Source organism: Zonotrichia leucophrys, chromosome 14 (assembly GCF_028769735.1).
Source record: "Zonotrichia leucophrys gambelii isolate GWCS_2022_RI chromosome 14, RI_Zleu_2.0, whole genome shotgun sequence".
Lineage (NCBI taxonomy): Eukaryota > Metazoa > Chordata > Aves > Passeriformes > Passerellidae > Zonotrichia > Zonotrichia leucophrys.
In genome coordinates, this window is record NC_088184.1 from 764,229 (window position 1) to 782,650 (window position 18,422).

The following is an 18,422-nucleotide window of genomic DNA, read 5'->3' on the forward strand; positions in this document are numbered from 1 at the left end:
CCTGGAGAGGAGCTCTCGCTGCCATCCCTGCTCCTCTCCAGGTGTTCTTCCCTCAGTGGAGGCTGCAGGACCTGACTTGGGCATCCAGCCCTACAGCTCTGGGGTTTCAGCAGCCCATGGAGGTGATGCCCTGGTACGCCCAACCTTAGCTTGCTGCCTTACAGAGCAACGAATCCCAGAAGAGCATTTTTGACTAGTACTTTGCTCCCACACGTGGGAAGCACCCCACTAAACGCTCCTGGGAAAGAGGAGCCAGCCCTTGGAATCAGAGCTGCTTTGGGAAATGGATGATGGAATGCTACGCACCCAGCCACAAGAAGGACAAGTGCTAGGCAGTCAGCAGCAGTCTTCTTTACTATGGACCACAGGAGATCAGAAAAGTAACCTTGTTAACAGGAGAGCTAGCGGCTAACAAAATGTCATGCTGTAGGACGGACTAGAGAAGCACAATCACCAGAACAGAACGGCACCCAGGGGGACAGGGAAGCCCAGGGGGTTGCAGGAGATGCTCTACAGCAAATCTCTAGTGTGGTATTGACAGGTCTGTGAGTGCAGGGGCTGGCTGCATGTGTTCCTTTAGTCTTGGACACAAGGCAAAGGGTCTTCACCTTTACCCAGTTCCAGTGGCTCTGGCACAACGATTATTGACTTTTTTCAGAATAAAAATACGAATATAATTTTGTTCCAAGAACTTTGTGCAACAATCATTTCTCCAGGTGCAGTGAAAGGAGGGCAGATAGGAAAATGGCCTTCCCAGGGTTGTCCTTGTGGCTCCTGCCCTCTCCTCACTGACACCACAGCTCTCCCCAGCAATCCTCTGTGGCTTTGCCTTCCGTGAATCCCAAACAAGGTTTTTCAGAAAAAAAAGGGGGAAAAAAAAGTATTGCTGCTTCTTCTTGTAATATTTTTCCTCTCTCTCTCACCCCCCCGTTTCTCCTTAAAAATGTTTACTTTCAAAAATTCCATTCCTGCAGAGATTCCTCCTGAGCTCTGAGGTCTCTGGACTCCACCCTCCTCTTCGCCAGTCAGAAAAACTGAGTCTCGATGTCTCTTTGGTTAAAAAAAAAAAAAAAAATTAAAAAATAGCACAAACAAAGAACACACAACCCAGTATGATCCCATTCCACCCCGCGGACGCCTGATGAGAGGGTGTCTGTGGAAGAAGGAAGCATCAGAGACGAGCTGTCTGCTCTGGAAGCCGAGGTCTCCGCTCCGTCCCGCCGCTCTCCTCTCTCATACGGTGGTCGCCGGCCCGTACTGGAGCACCAGCGGGGACGTCTCCTTGATGCGCACCAGGAACCGCCCCTCGGGCTGGCTCGTGTGGAGGGACAGGGGCAAGAAGTCATCGGGGAGCCACCGCTCGCCCTCGCTGGCAGCGAACACCAGCCCGAAGTGCTCCAGCTGCTCCTCGCCGTAGCAGACGGCGGCGGCGGCGCCCAGCACGTCCCGCGCGAGGCCGTTCATCTCCAGCACCACCAGCTTCACCACCTCGCTGGCAGGCGTCTGGCTGGTGATGTGCAGCTGTGGAGAGAGAGATGGCACAGATGGAGAGATGGGAGAGATGCATGGTAAGGGGGAGGAATGAGGAGGAACAGGGGCCAGAGGCAGCGGATGGCGTGGAGGAATGGTGAGGGTGGAGGAACAGCTGCCCAGCAGTGCCCGTGAGCAGTGCTGCCCATGGCAGCAGCCTGGCACAGAGCCATGGGCACACCACGCCAAGGGAATGCCCAAGGGGTGCCCCTGCATGCCAGGGCCCAAACTTATGGACTACTCTCCTGCCTCTACTCCTGTTTCCAAGCCCTTGCCACTCAACCCTTGCATGTGTCACCTACAGCTCTGCTGAGGCTGCCCCACAATCTCATCACCTGGAGGTGGAGAGGGACAGTCCCTGTCGTGCTCCTGATACTGTGGAGGGATCTGTGTGAAGTCCCTCTCGTGAGCAGGGTCCAGACCCTCAGACTAGCTGGATCACAACAGCTCTGCCAAGCTACAACTGAAACCTCTCTGGAACATGGCAATAAATTTCATCCCGCGCACAAGCTTGGGTTCTCCCACCAACAGCTACCCTTGCCCTCTGCTTCCCAGAGGACAGCCCTGTGAATCCCAAATCCTGTCAAGAAAATGAGCTCATCAGGGCCCTGGCTGCTAATGCCAGGAACCACTGCTTGGCTTCAAAGGCCCCAAGGCAGGACATCCATCCTCACCCAGGGAAAGCAACGTTTCCTTTGGCACATCTGTGAGGGCACGCAGAGCTCCAGGAGTGCCCTGGCAGGGTGGTCCCAGCCCTGGCCCATGTGAGCACTGCCAGCCCTGAGCAGCCGTGGCAGGGCTCAGCCATTCACACCAGCCCAGGAGCTGCCTTTGAACTCGCCTTTCTTCCAGGAGAACATCGTAAAACGCTTCCAAGCAGGCGTGTCCAAAGCTTTGTAGCTTCAAAAGCCACATGGGCAGCCCGCCAAGAACCTGAGGGCTGGGCTTCAGTTCCATAGAAATCTATGGGCATTCCTCAAATGGAAAAATCCAGTGAGGCAGAGTTGTCTCTGCTAGGATGTCCCAGCTGGGTGCAGAGACACTGGCTATCAACCCTCCCCAGCTATAAACCAATCAGCCTGTTGGCACTGTTCTTCCTCTGCCATTCCTTTAGGGTTGCTTTCAACCCATACCAGTCATGATTTAATGATTTTCTGCTCCATCATCCTCTGTCCTGGGCACCGGGAATGTCTCGGAAAGGAAACTTCAACAGGGAAAGCATCTCCATGGCTGGGACCAAAGGAGGGCACAAAGCCAGAGGGGCACCTGCCCAAGATGTGTGTCCTGGGGGATGGTCCTCTATGGGGGACCCCACCTGGAGCAGGTGTGAGTGATCAGAGCTGGTGGGGTCAGCTCTTGGCAGCAAAGCCCTCATGGAAGGGAGTCAGGTCACACAGCTGCTCCAGCATAGTCTGAAGGAGCATGGAAGGAGCTCTGCCCGCTGCCCCAGCTGGAACTGGAGTGGGTTCTGCCACTGGAATTGCCAGAGGCTGGAGACAAAAAGCTCCTGCTCTCCCTTCCCTAATGAGCAAGGCTGGAGCAGAGACCACATACCCAGGACGGGGAGGCTGTAGGAGGAGCATGGCCCGGGCAGGGGTGACAGCTGAATTTTGGCCTGGAAGTATAATGTGTTTGAACACATCATCACATCAGGATATGGCAAGGATGTGGCAAGAACACCACCTTAAACAATGGATTCAGTTATTATATCAGTAGCTTGGATATATCAAGGAAGATTTGGATTTTTGCTAATACACTCATCTACTATTTTGGCTTTTTTCCCCCTATTAGAACAGTCGGGTTTTCTTCTCTCTTTATTTTAAACAAAGCTAAAAAAACCAAAAAAAAAACCCCAAAGAACACCAAAAAAAATCCAAAAAACCCCAAAAATGTGTCCTTTGCTCTGCCTGCCCACACTGGGTGGCACCAAGCTACTGTCACCTGCTGAACCACAGACCAAGATCTGAACTTCAGCTCCACTGCTTTGTCCCCAAAATTCACCGTGTATGGCCCTGACTCATCCTTTTGCAGCAGCGGCCATCCCTCCTGCAGAGACACCCTGTGCTGCCAGGAGCCTCATCTACAGCAGGGACACAGGGAGACAGGGAGTCAGGGAGTCAGGGCAGGGGTGCTGTGGGTCTCCAGGGGATGGTGAAGGATGGGGAGGGCAGTGCCAGGTGTGGGGCACAGGACCCTGCTGGCTCTGTCCCCATCCTGCCAGCCCTGTCCCTCCGGGCACGGCAGAGCCACTCTGCCACCCGTGACAGGCTCGGGTACCTTGACACTGGTGTCTTTGGAGAGTCCCGTTTCGTACTGAGGGCACACCCTCAAGGTGACAGAGCCCGGCTTCTTCCCTTGCTCGGCCAAGCCCCCGGGCTGCTCTGGCTGCTCCTCCGGCAAGTCCTGAGTCCACTCATGGGAGCCCCGGCGGCCCCGGCGGCGCTCGGGGCTGGGTGTGGAGCCAGGCCGCAGCCGGAGCTGCCCGCCCGGGCCCGCGCTCCTGCTCTCGGCCGGGGAGCTGTCCACGGAGCCGGGGCACGACTTCCTCGGGGCAGGGCAGTGCGGCTTGGGGAAGTCCAGGCTGCTGGTCCGGACGCAGTAGGCCTGTCGCTTCTCGGTGATGCGCAGCAGCTCGATCTGCCGGCTGGGCAGCACAAAGTCACTGTCGTAGAGCTTGGCCGGCGGCCGGGGCTCCTCGGGTGGGGGCGGCCCTGCGGGGGCGGTCTGGAGCTCGTGACTCTGCAGGACATCCGGGGCGCTGTCCCGCAGGGTGCGGGCCCCCCTCCGGCTGCAGCACTCGGGCCCTGAGGTGGAGCACACCAGGTCCAGCTCCTTCGGGCTCTGCGCCCGGCTGGAGTCGTAGTCGCTGTCGGTGGCCAGGAACACCTCCGAAGAGCCCTCCTCGTCCGACAGGCCGTGCGAGTCTGCCGGGGGGAGAGCAGTAAAGAGCGACTCAGCCTGAGTGTGGAATCCCTCGCTGAGGGGAATCCAGGGAAGCCTCTGGGGTTTACCCCCTTGTGACACACCTGAGCTGCTCGGCTCGGCACAGGCAGGGCGGGTCTGCCCCCCTGAGACCGACTGCCCTGGGTGTCCACAGCTCCAGCCCTGCTGGCACCCCGGGCACAGCCACCCCGATCCCCCGAGCCCCAGCCCGGGCACAGCCACCCTGACCCCCCGAGCCCGGGCAGCCCCTGAGCCCCCAGGCAGGAGCTCGGGTCCCTACCGGAGTTGAGCTTGCGGCTGGTCTCCGGTGAGAGCACTGGGGACGGAAGATAGTCCAGGTGGGACAAGGAGGATCGCGTTTTCTCCTTCGCTGGCCCCCCGGCCTCGCTGAGGAAGCCACTAAGAGAGATCCCACAGGAGGGCTGCTTGTAGCGGGCGTGCTGCAGGACATCCATGATCCAGCGCATCTCTCGCCAGATCTCCTCCATTTGCTGCCAACAGAGGAAATGGAGGAGCCCTTTCACACAGCACACGACAGCAAGAAAGTGCCATGGCCAAACACGGAGTCTGTACACACACACACATCTCCCCAGAGCTCTGGGGGAATCCCTGAGCTGGGAAATGCAAAGAAAGTGCTCTCAGGCAGGAGGAGGATGCAGCTGCTGGTTCAGCAAGAGTGCTGGTGACAGGAGTAGGTGAGATGCTCTTTTGCAAGTCCATCCTAAAATGCACTTGCAGGCCTTTTTCTAGCAAGGAGGGCATGTGCACTTTGGGTGTCTCCTTGGGATTTTTCATGTGATCACTGCACTAAGAAGTTGCTGGATAAAGCAGCTGCAGCCTGGAGAAGAGTTGAGGAGGCTCCAGGGACATCTCAGAGCCCCTTCCATTGCCCAAAGGGGCTCCAGGAGAGCTGGAGAGGGAACTGGGACAAGGGATGGAGGGATGGGACAAGGGCCTGTAGTGACAGGACAAGGGTGAATGGCTTCCCACTGCCAGGGGGCAGGATTAGATGGAATATTGGGCAGGAATTGTTCCCTGTGAGGGGAGGCCCTGGCACAGGGTGCCCAGAGCAGCTGTGGCTGTCCCTGGATCCCTGGAAGTGTGCAAGGCCAGGATGGACAGGGCTTGGAACAACCAGGGAAAGTGGAAGGTGTGGGCTGGATGAGGTTTAATATCTGTTCCAACCCAAACCATTCCATGAATCTATGAAAGACCTGCCTGCTGCTACCCATCAGTAACCTCAGAGAAATCCCCCAGGGCTACCAAGACCAGGGAACAGCCTGGGTGCAGATGCTGCTGCCTGAGTCCTGGCAGGTCAGGGGCACTGTCGAGCCTCCTCCTCCCCATACCTGGATGTAGTCCTGAACCTGCTGGTGCCTCTGCTTGGCAGTGGCGAGCTCGGCATCGGAGAAAGCCTCCCTGAGGCTCTGCTGGGACAGGAGGGACTCCAGCTCCAGCAGGGCGGACACCTGGCAGTACTGTGTGATGAACTCCCGGCTGTATGTGAAGAAGTGGACTGGGAGAGGAAACGAGAGGGGGGATGTAAAACATGAGGTCCCACGCTGTGGGTGCCCTACAGCCTCCTCCCTGTCACCCAAGATGAGGAGGGAACACTGTCCATCAGTCCACCTGGACAGCCCTCAGTACATCCCTGCATGCCTCCTCCCCAGGGAGGGAGGGAACTCTAGGCACCCACCCCCTGCCCAGCCCAGCTCTCAGGGAGCCTCAGAGGACAAGAGGACCAGCAAAGTTGGGTTTTTGCACTCCCTCTCCTCACCCAGCTCAAAGATCTGCAGCGGCAGCGTGAGGAAGCCAGAGCGAGGGGTGTAGGGGTTGTTCTGGCCCGGAGCGGTGCAGACATCATCTGATGGAGGCAGCAGCAGCAGGAAGGAGACCTGATCCCCAAAGTCCAGCACCTCTTGGCTGTACAGACGGAAGTCTTTGGCCTGCAAGAGGATAGTGCAGGTAACAGCTGCACACATCACCTGGGGGGGCCTCTGCCCAGTCCTCATGGATGGAGCAGTCCTCAGGGACCACCTGCAGCCAGGGGACACTGCACCTTCAGCACATAACCAGAGGCTTCTGGCACAATCTGCATAATCTCATCACTTCTCCTAATTTATCCTAAAAGTTTCAAAACTTCTGGTCAAAGCCACCATGGCAGGATGTGGAAAACGTCCCACCAGTGATGGCTCAGCAATGAGCAGGGAGGTGCCTTCCCAGCTGCCCAGCCAGAAGCACATACCCAATGACCCAGCAGTCATTGGGGCTGCTTACCAGCAGATATTTGGCATGATGGAAGGAAGTTTCTCCCCATGCAGTCTGGCCCCAGGGGCTGCAGCTCCAGTCCAGCACTGGCCAGGGACCAGCCTGCTTTGGAGGGGCAGAGCTGGGCTGGTCTCATGCTGCCCAGGACAAAACCACTGGCAGCAATAACAACCCAGATTTGCTGTTGCTGCTTTGGGGGTACAGTGTGGGAAGGACAAACAGCTCCTGTGGACACTGTCCCTGGGCAGGGCAGACTCACCACTCACAAACCTTTTGTTTGCACAGCACTAAAATCTGGGTGCTCCAGCCTCACAAGGAGAGCTAGACATGCAGCTCCCCACCTGCTGCAACCACCAGCACTGTGCTCACAGCCCCATCCCCTCCCTCTGCCCAGGCCTTGGCTCCTGCCTCTACCTCTTGCAGTGGGATGTTCACCAGGGTCATCAGTTCTTTGATGGCCACTTGGAGCTCCTGAAACAAGGGGTTCTGGGACCTGTCAGTCTCTGGCTCTGTGGGAACAGGCTCCTCCACGCCGGCCATCTTCTGCAGCCACTCCCACTCCTCCCTGCAGAAGGCCAGAGACAGACAGGTGAAGGAGGGAGCAGTTTGGGTGGACATGGATACAATTTCTCTGAGAGCTGTGTTTGCTTGGCTGTTCCTCTCCCAGGCAGTGCAGCATCCCCAGAGGTTTGGGAGAGGTGGAGGTAGAGAGGGAACTTGGTTTGCTCTAGGCTGAATCAGAAGCACAGAATATGCTGAGCTGGATGGGACCCACAGGATTGTGGAGTTCAGCCCTGACCCCACCCAGGACACCCCAACAACCCCACCCTGTGCCTGGGAGCACTGCACAGGGGGGACAGGAGGGGATATCACACTGCTGCTGAAGAAGGAGGTGATGGATGCTGGTAGCCTGGGTGGGACACAGCAGCCTGGCTGGGACAGGGGCTCTCACCACCCCCTGCAAATCCCACCTGGAGATGTTGGGGTTGGAGCGGATCTTGACGTGGCACAGGATGTTGGGGAGCTGCTCTGGCACCAGCACTCGGATCTGATCCACGGCACTGCACAGCTTCAAGTAGCCCAGGTAGAGCCCCGGGGAGAGGGCATGGCTGCTCCGCTGGTGATAAGCCAGCTTGTCCTGGGAACAAAGACACTGCTGGACCGAGCAAGTCCTCACAGCAGGGCTTGTGCTGATGCTGTAGCACAGCCAGTGCAGCTGGAGAAGGGGAGCAGCACAGGAACACAACCCAGCACTGCCAGCTCCAATCTGGCACCATCTGGATGCCTCCCCTTGAAACAACAGGAATTTTGGAGCTGGCTGGGCTCTGCTCCCCCTCTGCTGTGACCCTTCCAGGCCGAGGGGAGCAGGGAGCACTGGTGTTTCCCAGGGGAGCCCCAGCACAGACCTGCAGGGAGATGAGCAGCGTGTCCAGGGCCGTGGGCTCCTCGGGGGAGGACACGGACTTGCGGCCGCTCTGCAGCTTGCAGATGGGCACCCAGCGGACGCTCTCGAAGGTCTGGTTGGTCTTCACCTCCTTCAGGGTGACGATGAGGATGTTGCCCTGCTTGTCTTTGATGGGCTCAAAGAAGACCTGCCCCAGGTCCTGGATGCCCAGCAGCCCCTGTGTGACAGGGTGGGAAGGCAGGAGAAAGCAGAGGGTCAGGGGACATCCCGGAGGCATGGTGGGTCTGGGCAGCTGAAATGTGCCTGCAGCTGCCTGCTGGAAACCAGTCTGCCCAGAAAAGCACCCGGATGGTGCCCAGCCCCTCTGCTGGAGACTGCCATGACACCTGGCACCTCACTGTGCCATGTCCAGAGTCCTGCTAGGGGGACGAGGCAGGGACACGCAGTCATGGCCTGCAGATCCTGGGTTTATCTGACTGTGGTACATCTGCATGCTGCTCCCAAGGGAGCTCAGCCTCCAGCATCCCACTCAAAGTGTTTGTTCCCCCCCAGGCTGACCCTCACCTGCATCTGTGAGATGGCCAGCAGCATCTTGAAGCGCGTCTGCAGGATGCAGGAGCAGGAGGACTGGGACACGGTGACACACTGCCGCAGCCACAGGATCTCGTCCCACATGCACGACACCTGCACACACCAGTGTCACTGCTGCTGCAGCTGGGGCACACCAGGGAGTTCTGGGGAAGGTGTTTGCCTCTCTCAGCTGGGTCAGGAATGTGCATGGGCATGCAGCACCTCAGCAGGGGTGCAAACCAATCCCTGTGCCACAGGCGCTGAGGTGCCTGCACCCGAGGGCAGCCCTGAGCCGTGTCCACTCAGACACCCATCTTCATCCAGGACTGAAACCTTAAGCTTGAATACAAGTTGGCCAAGGTGGGGAGGGAGGAGAAAGCACTCCCCATCAGTAGATAAGGATCACCCAGCAAATTATTTTGGCCCTGAGCTGCCCACATGCCCTTTCCCTAAATCTGCTGACATCAGAGGAGCTGGCAGCTGCTCCCTGTGCATCCCACAGCAGAGGCAGAGATGCCATGGCAGGATGCTGAGTGGAAGCAGTTCAACAGCCACTGACATCCCTGCGGAGAGGCACCCCACCCTGGCACACAGCCTGCTCAGCGTTGCTCTGGTCTGTCACCCATCTTTGGGCTTGATGAAATTTCCTGGTCTGTGCTGAACCCCAGCAAGAAGCAAGTCCACGGGCTGCCTGCACTGCCAAGCCCCAGTGTCCAGGCTGGAGGGGCAGAAGTGTTGCCTGATGCCTGCCTGGGTCACCTTGGCACTCCTGGCCCTCTGCCCAAGCACAGGGTCCCTCACCTTGGTGAGCCAGAGGAAATCCTGCATGAGCAGGCAGGAGTAGGTGTCATCAATCTCCACCACAGGGATCTGGTCCTCGTGGGTCACCAGGATGTTGTCATCCTTGTAGAAGATGGCTGTCAGGTAGAGACCCCTGCAGGGGAGAGAAGAGAGACTTCAGTACCACCCCAGCTGCCAGCTCCATCTCCCAAAGGGTCTCTTTCCTGAAAGAAGAGGAGATGTCCCAGTCCCCACTTCTCTCCAACAGCCCATGGCAGAAGAGGCTTGTGGCTGGCACGGGAGCAGGGACAGGAACCCAACGTGTCCCAGAGATGGCCCATGACCCTGCAGCACATGGGACAGAGATGAGCCAGGCTGTGCAGGGAACACTCTGGGTCTGGACAAGGTGGGGTGCCAGGTGAGCCCCAGAGGTGATGCAGGGATCTGGGCACCAGCACAGCTTGGCCAGTCCAAATAGAGACACCCAGAGCACCTCTGATCTCTGGGCCATGGGATTCATCTCCACTGACACCACCAGCTCACTCCCAGTGCAGACCCTGCTCTGAGCACCCCCAGCCCCCAGCATGCAGGCACAGCTCTCAGGATGGGCAGCTCTGCAGCCCTGCTGGGACAGGGGCTCTCACCATCCCCGAGCACCAGCTCTCACCGCTTCAGTGTCTTGAGAAACTTGCTGCCAGGGTGGAAGAGGTGCTTGAGGCTCTTGGAGACTGAATGCTTTCTGCTCTGGGGCTGGTTCTTGCAGGGCTCTGTGGAGCAGAGAGCAGAGGATACTGCAGCAGGAGATGAAGAGCTGATACCAACCCTCTGCTGAGGTCTCCACTGCTGAGCTGTCTCCCTGCTCTTCACATCCCTGGCACAGAGCTGTTCCTGCAGCACCAGCTCTGCAGATCACACCAGCACTCCCAGGGCTCAGCTGCCCCCGCCCCAGCCTCCGTGGAGCACCGTGCTGTGGGCTCACCGTGGCAGATGCAGTGCTGGTGGACGGTCTTCACCTGGCCCAGGAGATGGTCCAGGGCCTCAGCCTGGCCCCGCCGCCGCGGCGCCCGCCCGTCGTACTCACGCCAGTCTGTGGGACAGAGCAGCGTCACCCCGGCACCCTCTGCCTGTGTGGGGGCACCTCTGGGGCACAAGGGCTCCATCCCCTCCTCCCACACCCCCTGGGTGTCCCCCTCACGCCACCGCATGGCAGCACTTGTGGGTGCTGGGCGATCCCCAGCTTTGTGCCCCTCTTCCTAGGAACACCCAGCTCTGCACAGCACCCCGTGGCCACCAGCCTCCCCACAGCATGGCAGGGACACACCAGGGGCAAGGAACAAGGTTCTGTCTGTTGCTGCTACACTTCACTGGCCTTAAAAAATAAAATTCTTTCCAGTCTCTTCCTCCAGGTCTTTCCCAGTTACTCCAGATGAGCGCTGGAAGCCGGGCTTACCTCGACAAACACATAAATAAACTCCTGCCAGCTCCACCCGCTGTGGGACAGCAGCAGGACCCTGAGCAGGGCTGGGACCTGCCTGCTCCTCTCCCTCAACTTTATATTAATTGCTTTAAACACCCCATGTCCTGCCCGCTGCTGTTTTCCATGGAAAGTTCAGCTCTGTTAACTTTGGCTGGAACTTGCTGCTATTTTTAGTAGCTTTAAAAACACCCAGGGAGGTGCCTGACCATATTCTGCTGGGCCAGGGAGGGATCTCCAGTGAAGGGAGAAATATTACTGGCAATAAAAATAAATAAACCCCACTCCTGTCTGATTCACTTTGGCCACACTCAATTGATGCCACCTGGATCGTGGTCACAGGGAATGTGACCTGTGTGAGGTGGCAAATGGGCTTTAAAGTGGGTGCAAACATGACAGGGACAAGATAAAGCCACGGTAGTAGACTGCTGTGCCCTTGCTGTGTGCATTCCTAGACATGCAAATGGATTTTTTGTGATTTCAGCGCTCTGTGGATCTGCAGCCAGGGCTGTGTGCATGGTGCTGCACATGTCTGACCCATTACTGTTCATCTCCATCTGTTCCCAGTGCCCTCCCTGCTTCCAGGAGCAGCAGCCCTGCTCCCTGGGTGCCTGCAGCTTGGTGGGACAGGACGTGCCTCCATGGCCTGATCCTTGGGACAAGCTCAGCCTCCCATGGGGCTGCTCCTTACTCATTTACAGCACCAGTCCCATGGGACACCACACAGGCACCTGTTTTGGGACTGGTGACAAGTGGCAGAGACCATTCTGGAGCCTCCTTAGTCCTGAACTTCACCTTTGGGCTGCTCCTCTCAGCTCAGTCCTCCTGGCCCTTCTCCACCCAGCCCCCTGGGGTTCCTTGTGTGACACTGGGGCTGTTTCATGACAATTTTCCTGGGGCCAGCATGGGGAGGAGAGCGCTGACAGCCCAGAGCTGGTCTCTGTTGGGGCTTGTGACCCCCATCCATGCCAGGGAATGCAGCTCCTTGAGTCTGGGCTGGATGGGAGAGACCATGTGGGGGCACAGAGGCCACTGCCACCCAGGACCCCTCTGAGTCCTGGCTCTTTGCCACCTCCCAGCTTCCTCCATGGGATGAGCTGATTCAGGTGGCCTGAAATGGCTCAGACTTTCCCAGGTGCCAAGGGTAATTCAAGGCTGAAAACTCACTGTTTGCAAAGCCCCTGTTGGCTGCAGGCAGCACCCCAGACCCCCAGGCACAGCCTCCCTGCCCGGCCTGAGACTCCAGACTCTGCCCCAGCTCCCCTCACTCCCATCCCAGCAGTGAGAGGGACCCCTGGATGGCACGGGGGGCTGTCCTGTCCCCCCTGCCCCACGCTGGCATCCATGGGGGTGTTGCCAGGGGTACTCACTGGAGGGGATGGCGAAGGGGGGCGTGGAGGCTTGCGGGGGACCCCAGCCCTTCATGTTGTAGGCAGACACGCGGACGTGGTACGCCGTGCCCTGCAAGGAGAGCAGCACACTCAGCACACCCCACCCCTCCCAGCTTGGCAGGGAGGCAAGGGGGATTCCCCCCAGCCCTCTGCTCCAGTACAGCATGAGGAGCACTCAGCTGGGAGCCCACAGCCCGGTCACTGGCTCTCACCTCCCCTCCTTACAAAGCCCTTGTTATGAGGCACTAGAGAATCCCTGTGGCCTTGCTGGGTGGGTTTGGGGCACACAGGAAGGACTGGACATTGCAAATTGCCAGAGAGGCTCCAGCCTGAAAGTCTCAGTGCTTCTGTGGGTTGGGTGCTGGCGATCCCCTGGGACACGTAAGGATTCAGCCCCTGGAGACAGGGAGCTGGCCCAGTACTGTCAAGGGCTTGTAGCACAGTGATGGTGATTAAAGCCTCTGATTAAAGCCCAGCCAAGCTGCCAGATGTTGCCAGGCCTCCAGGCACTCATGAAGGTGGCAGGAGCCTGTGAAGCAGCTCTGAGAGTGTGATTGATGGGCTTGGAGCAGCTCCTTGCAGTGATGCTGCTCCAGGCTCTGCTCGAGCCCCTCCTGCCACACCACAGACAGCCCTGACAGCTCCTGGGCTGGGCACTGCTGCTGGGCCTCAGCCCCTCTCACCTCACCTCACCAAGGGGGTTCTCTGCTCCTCAAATCAGTGCTCCCTGCCTGCCTACCCCTGCTAAGGCTGACCCCATTTATCCCAGCATCTGCCCGTGCTCCCATCCTGAGCTTCATCCCACCACAGTCCCCGTGTCCCTGGTGCCAGCCCAGGCACAGCTCCTGCAGCTCTCAGGGAGATAAACCAGCAGGGAGCCACAGTCCCACCAGCCACGACCTTGCTGAGCTCCCAAAGATGAAGATGGGGCTGGTCCCCCCTCTTGGTGACACTGGGGCTGGGCTGAGGGGTTGGACTGTGCAGGTGGCAGAGGGCTGAGCACTGATTTACTGCCCAGGAAGAGCCTGGGTGGAGACAGGAGTGGGGAGGGGGACGGAGGATAAATCAGAGCTGGGTGAATGGGCCCATTCTGGCTGTCACTGCAGTCCCCAGGCACCCTCTCAGGGAGGTGCCCCACTGTCAGGGGCTTCAGCCATGTGGGGACAGACAAATGCTTCTCCCAGCCCCATGGTCTTGGCTCTGCCCAAGCTGCGCCCATGGCACACAGCGTGGCACAGCCCTACTGTTCCTGCTCAGAATGATCACAGAAACAAAGAACCATTAAGGTTGGAAAAGGCATCTAGGATCACTGAGTCCAACCACTGCCAAGGCCACCACTAAACCATGTCCCCAGGTACCAAATACACATCTTCTGAACATTTCCAGGGATGACGACTCCACCACTGCCCTGGGCAGCCTGTGGCAGTGCCTGATCCCCTCCTCATGGGCTGCACTAAGGCCTTTTCCCAGCTATGGGCTCTCCCTGCTGTGCCCTGCCCGCTTGGGCACTCACCGACACCAGCCCCTGGATGGTGAAGTGCAGGTCCTTCAGCTTGTCAATCACAGCTTCTCCCAGCAGTGGTGAGAAGGTGGGGGAGCAGCTCCACTCCACTGCAAGGACAGAGACCCCAAGGTGCCATGAGGCCCTGGAGTGGGGACAGGCCACCAGGGCTGGGGCAGCGTGTCACAGAGAGCAGCTCAGGGGGACTGCAGACAGCACAAGAGATGGAGGCAGCAGAGTGCAGGCATGGAAAAGGTGATTCACAGAGGGGGGAAGGTCATGGGGAGCTGCTGTCCTCACCAAGCCACCTAAGATGGGCTCAGCACCTCTAATTGGTGGCTCAGAAGTTGGGGGTGGAAGAAACTCTTCCAGAAGCCAAAAATATCTGGTTTAAGTGGGTGAGGGGTGCATAACAACAAAGTCTTCCCAGTGTGCAGGATGAGGGAGCAGCCAACAAGCGACACCCCAAGTTTTGCCTTGGTGCAGGATGATGTTTGGTCTAGCTCAGAGCATTTGGGTGGTGGCCAGGCTGTCCAGCAGCTGTGGCTTCCTCTGTCGTCCAGCATAAAACTGGCCTGACTGGGGCTTGGCAGCACTGCCCATGCTCTGTTGTGTTGACATGGGGTGCAAGGCACCTGCTGTGGCTGTGTGACCCTGCCCTGCTGCAGGGATCCCCGTCCTTACCTTTGTACTTGGTGACAACAGCTGAATTGACACTCAGGGGCTCCCAGAAGGTCACCTGCAGTGAGGTGCTGCTGGCCACAGAGAGGTGGACACTGCTGGGGGCATCTGGCACTCCTGGGGACAGAGAGGGCAGGCGCTGCTACAGCCATGACGGTCACTCTGAACCTCCCTGCGTCCCTCTTGGGCCTCTCCCCAGTCCCAGGGACATATTCCCTGATGGAACATGTTCTCCCTCCATGCACCACACTGCAAGCCTGGCCTCAGGGTGCAGGTGATGGGAGCTGGAGCCATGCACAGCCCCAGTCCTTCCCCCAGAGCAGGCACAGCCCCAGCCGTGCTGCGGGCACTCACGGGCATGCTCAAACCCTGCCTTCATGCGCTTGTACAGCCGGAACCGCCACTCCCAGGCCTTGAGCTGCTTCTCCTTCTCGGAGCAGTCGGCGTGGGGCGCCTCGTTCACCACCTGCGCCATCAGCTCGTTGACGCGCTGCTCCGCCTCCCGCACCAGCGTGGACAGGTGCAGCGAGCGGCTCTCCAGGCTCACGACTGCGGGAGGGAGCACACGGCCACGGGCCCAGGAGGAAAGGGAGGACAAGGTGGTTAGGGCAAGCTCTGCCTCTGCTGGAAGAATCCCCACCCTGAGACCCCAGCTCCTTGCTGTGTCCCGGTCCTGGGGCTGATTGAGCGCACGGTTCCCCTGCAGCCCTGCTGCAGCCCGCACTGGTGTCCCAGAGCCCAGTGATCACCTCCCCACCTGCATCCACTGCCGGGGGTGCTCCACTGCACCACGCTGCAGACCCAGGTGATGGGCACAGCATGACTCCTGTCCCAACTCACAGTGTGGGCTCTCCTTCGCTCCCGCCTGCAGCAGGGCCCTGGCGATGGGAGCATTGTTGGTCATGATGGCGATGTCCAGGGGCAGGAGCCCCTCGCTGTTGGGGGTGTTGAGGTCCAGCTCCTCAGGGCTGTAGTGCTTCAGCATCTCCTGCACCCTGTCAAGATCCTGCAGTTCCACGGCCTCAAAGAGCGCAGCATTGCTCTGGAACTGGGTGAAAGGAGAAACGCAGCTGGGCTGAGCACAAGGCACCCTCCTCCCTCCCACCACACACCCTGGACCCTCACTAGCACCCCATGGACCCAATCTGGGAGAGGGTGCCCTCATCCCAAGGGCTTGTGAGCATCAGCTCTTTGCAGACACATCTGGATGATGCCAAGTGAACACCTGGACCACCTCCAACTGAACTTGCTACAGCTTCACTTAACACAATCTTGTGCTCCCACCCAGGTTCCAGCACCACCCACACAGAGACCCTCTGTCCCCACCTGGATGGATCCAGCCCCCACAGACCCTCTGTCCCCATGTGGATGGATCCAGCCCCCACAGACCCTCTGTCCCCTCTGGATGGATCCAGACCCTCTCTCTCCTTCTGGATGGATCCAGCCCCCCCAGACCCTCTGTCCCCATCTGGATGGATCCACCCCCATAGACCCTCTGTCCCCTCTGGATGGATCCAGCCCCCACAGACCCTCTGTCCCCATGTGGATGGATCCAGCCCCCACAGACCCTCTGTCCCCCCTGGATGGAGCTATCAGGCACTGACCAGGTAGGACTTGCGGAGCTTCTCCTTCTCGCCCCGTCCCACCAGGCTGCCCTCGTCGAAGGAGGTGTAGTTGACGCGGAATTTCCCGGACAGGTTTCGGTAGAGCCTCTTGGCCGCGTTTGGTGAGGAAGGGCCTGGTGGCTTCCTGGCCTGCGCCAGCTGCAGGTCCCGCATCTGCTGGGTCATTTTAGGGGAGGATGACCTGGGAGAAAAGGCAGGAGGGAAATGAGGCATGGAGGATGTGCCAGAAAGGCAGAGGCACATCTGTACTGTCAGGACCAAGACAGCAATCGGAGAGCCAGAGCACTCCCAGGCAGTGCCAACGTGAGCAGCTCCAACGTGAATGCCAGTGCCAGCAATGCCCTCACCCATCTGTTTTCAGCTGAGGCAGATCTGTTCCTAGCTGCTGGCCCTGCAGGGGTGCCAAGGGGCTCATATGGTCCCTGCAGGTAGGACATTTGCTTCCAGACACAAGCTGGGATGCCCAAAACAACCTCAGGCTGCTCAGCTCTACAACTGGTCTGGATCCATCCCAGCAGGGCAATCTCTGCACACACCCAGTCTCCACCATCCAGCTCCTACAGAGATGCCAGCCCCCCCAGCAGTGGAGGCTGCAGGGCCTGGCAGCCCCAGACCCGTGCTGGGTGATTGCTGTCCATCACCACTGGCCTGGGACAGTCTTGTGTACCATCTCTGCACCCACCCTTCTGCAGGAACCCTGCACTGAGCACCATCCCTCTGCTCTTTGTGGTACATGACTTTTCTCAGAGTTGTTATTCCAGCAAGGGCACTCTCTGGAAGTGAAGTGGGAGCAGGGAACATTAAGCCCCATTTCTAAGGGCATCCAGACAATGCCAGGTCCTGATGGGGACCAGTGACCCCAGTCTTCCGCTCACCAAGAGATCCTGGCTTCAGAGCTGCTCCTTACCTTTTCCATCCATTAACCTACAAAACCTTTTCTCCTCTCTGATTATAGAATCACAGGCTGGTTTGGGTTGGAAGGGAGCTTGAAGACCATCTAGTTCCAATGCCCTGCCATTGGGACATGATTTTGATTCTTACTTTCAAGATCTACCAGTCACAAGGAAAGCTGGTGTCTTTTCTGGGGCTCTCCAGAGTGGGAGCTGTTCCTTTCCCTGCCGTCAGAACTCTCCTGTCTCCATCAAGACCTCTTCCCACCAGTCAAAATCCCCAGCTTTGCATGAGTGTGGCCCTGCTGCTGTGTGGGGCTCTTGCCCATGAGTCATCCCCTGCGGCATGGAGGGTTTCCACTGCGTCAAACATCTGATCCCCTTCTTGCTGGAGCTCTGGCACAGCTCCCAGAGAGGAGCATCAGGTCTGAGGAGCATTTAGCATGGCTACACTTAACACAGTTTCTCTCAGTTTTGGCCCCATCCCCCTGTGTATAAGGTCAGATATTTAGGGGCAAAGTCTTCCTCCCCTTGCTTTATTGGTTAAATATCAAGTGTGATAAAAGCATGGCATTTGGCTGAAGGTCATGGCAGAGCAGCCCAGCGAGGCTGTGCCTGGGGTAAGGATGTTTATAAAGCCATCATCGTGAGACAGGATATTAATAACCCCTCGCTCTGCGCCCTTCGTCGTCCTCATTTCAGATGAGGCACAGGGGGCTGCAGAAGGACTTTAATGATTTTACCTTTTATTACTGTGATATTTAAGAGTGGAAAATGCTGCTAAGGTTGGCTCCTGGCAATCATTCATCTCATCAGCTTCAGCCTGTGGATTTAGAGGGCTCCAGCGTGGCCCAAGCCACAGTGTCAAGTTGCTGCCCTGGGTTGCTCCAGAAATGGACATTATCTGAGCACAGGGCTTCATGGGTCAGGCACCGAGCACCAGCCACACCAACCAAAGGCCCATTTGCAAAAGCAGACAAGTGTTTTGTCACTTCAGGTGGCAAAGTACCCCTGAGCACCCACACTAGAGTGGGTGAGTTTTGAGCAGCAGAGTCCTACTTGTTGTGGTGGGAAGGGAGGGAGCAGCACCCAGGACTGTGTCACCATGGTGGGAGACACCTGCACAATGCAAGAAAGGGTGGAAAACCAGTCCTACGGTCTCTGGGCCTGCCTGGCTCTGACATGGTGTCCTCAGCCTGTGCACACCACGTGTGATCATGGACAGGGAGCAGCTCCTGGCACGGCCTCTCCTGAGGGCTCCTCATGCCAAGGGCTCACACACACAGCACACACAGGGCACAGGGCTGCAGCAGCAGCACAGCTCTGCTGTCACTGCTGCACAGACATGAGAGAAAAGCCACCTG

At 58.4% G+C, this 18,422-nt stretch overlaps 1 protein-coding gene across 7 annotated transcripts in view; it reads right to left on the reverse strand.

Moving 5' to 3' along the window:
- Positions 1–336: 336 nt before the first annotated feature.
- LOC135454069 (ankyrin repeat and fibronectin type-III domain-containing protein 1-like) overlaps positions 337–18,422 on the reverse strand; it is a 241,614-nt gene continuing 223,528 nt past the window's right edge. For all 7 annotated transcript variants that reach the window (XM_064725806.1, XM_064725807.1, XM_064725804.1 and 4 more), the window contains 18 exons: positions 16,148–16,349; positions 15,384–15,591; positions 14,898–15,092; positions 14,547–14,660; positions 13,875–13,972; positions 12,341–12,431; positions 10,476–10,583; positions 10,164–10,263; positions 9,518–9,650; positions 8,711–8,830; positions 8,148–8,363; positions 7,713–7,879; positions 7,156–7,306; positions 6,251–6,419; positions 5,823–5,989; positions 4,754–4,964; positions 3,808–4,454; positions 337–1,521 (listed from right to left, as the gene is read on the reverse strand). In XM_064725806.1, the coding sequence (XP_064581876.1) occupies positions 1,234–1,521; positions 3,808–4,454; positions 4,754–4,964; positions 5,823–5,989; positions 6,251–6,419; positions 7,156–7,306; positions 7,713–7,879; positions 8,148–8,363; positions 8,711–8,830; positions 9,518–9,650; positions 10,164–10,263; positions 10,476–10,583; positions 12,341–12,431; positions 13,875–13,972; positions 14,547–14,660; positions 14,898–15,092; positions 15,384–15,591; positions 16,148–16,349 (3,385 nt within the window). In that variant the 3' untranslated portion in view covers positions 337–1,233. The remainder of the gene's footprint in view (positions 1,522–3,807; positions 4,455–4,753; positions 4,965–5,822; positions 5,990–6,250; positions 6,420–7,155; positions 7,307–7,712; positions 7,880–8,147; positions 8,364–8,710; positions 8,831–9,517; positions 9,651–10,163; positions 10,264–10,475; positions 10,584–12,340; positions 12,432–13,874; positions 13,973–14,546; positions 14,661–14,897; positions 15,093–15,383; positions 15,592–16,147; positions 16,350–18,422) is intronic.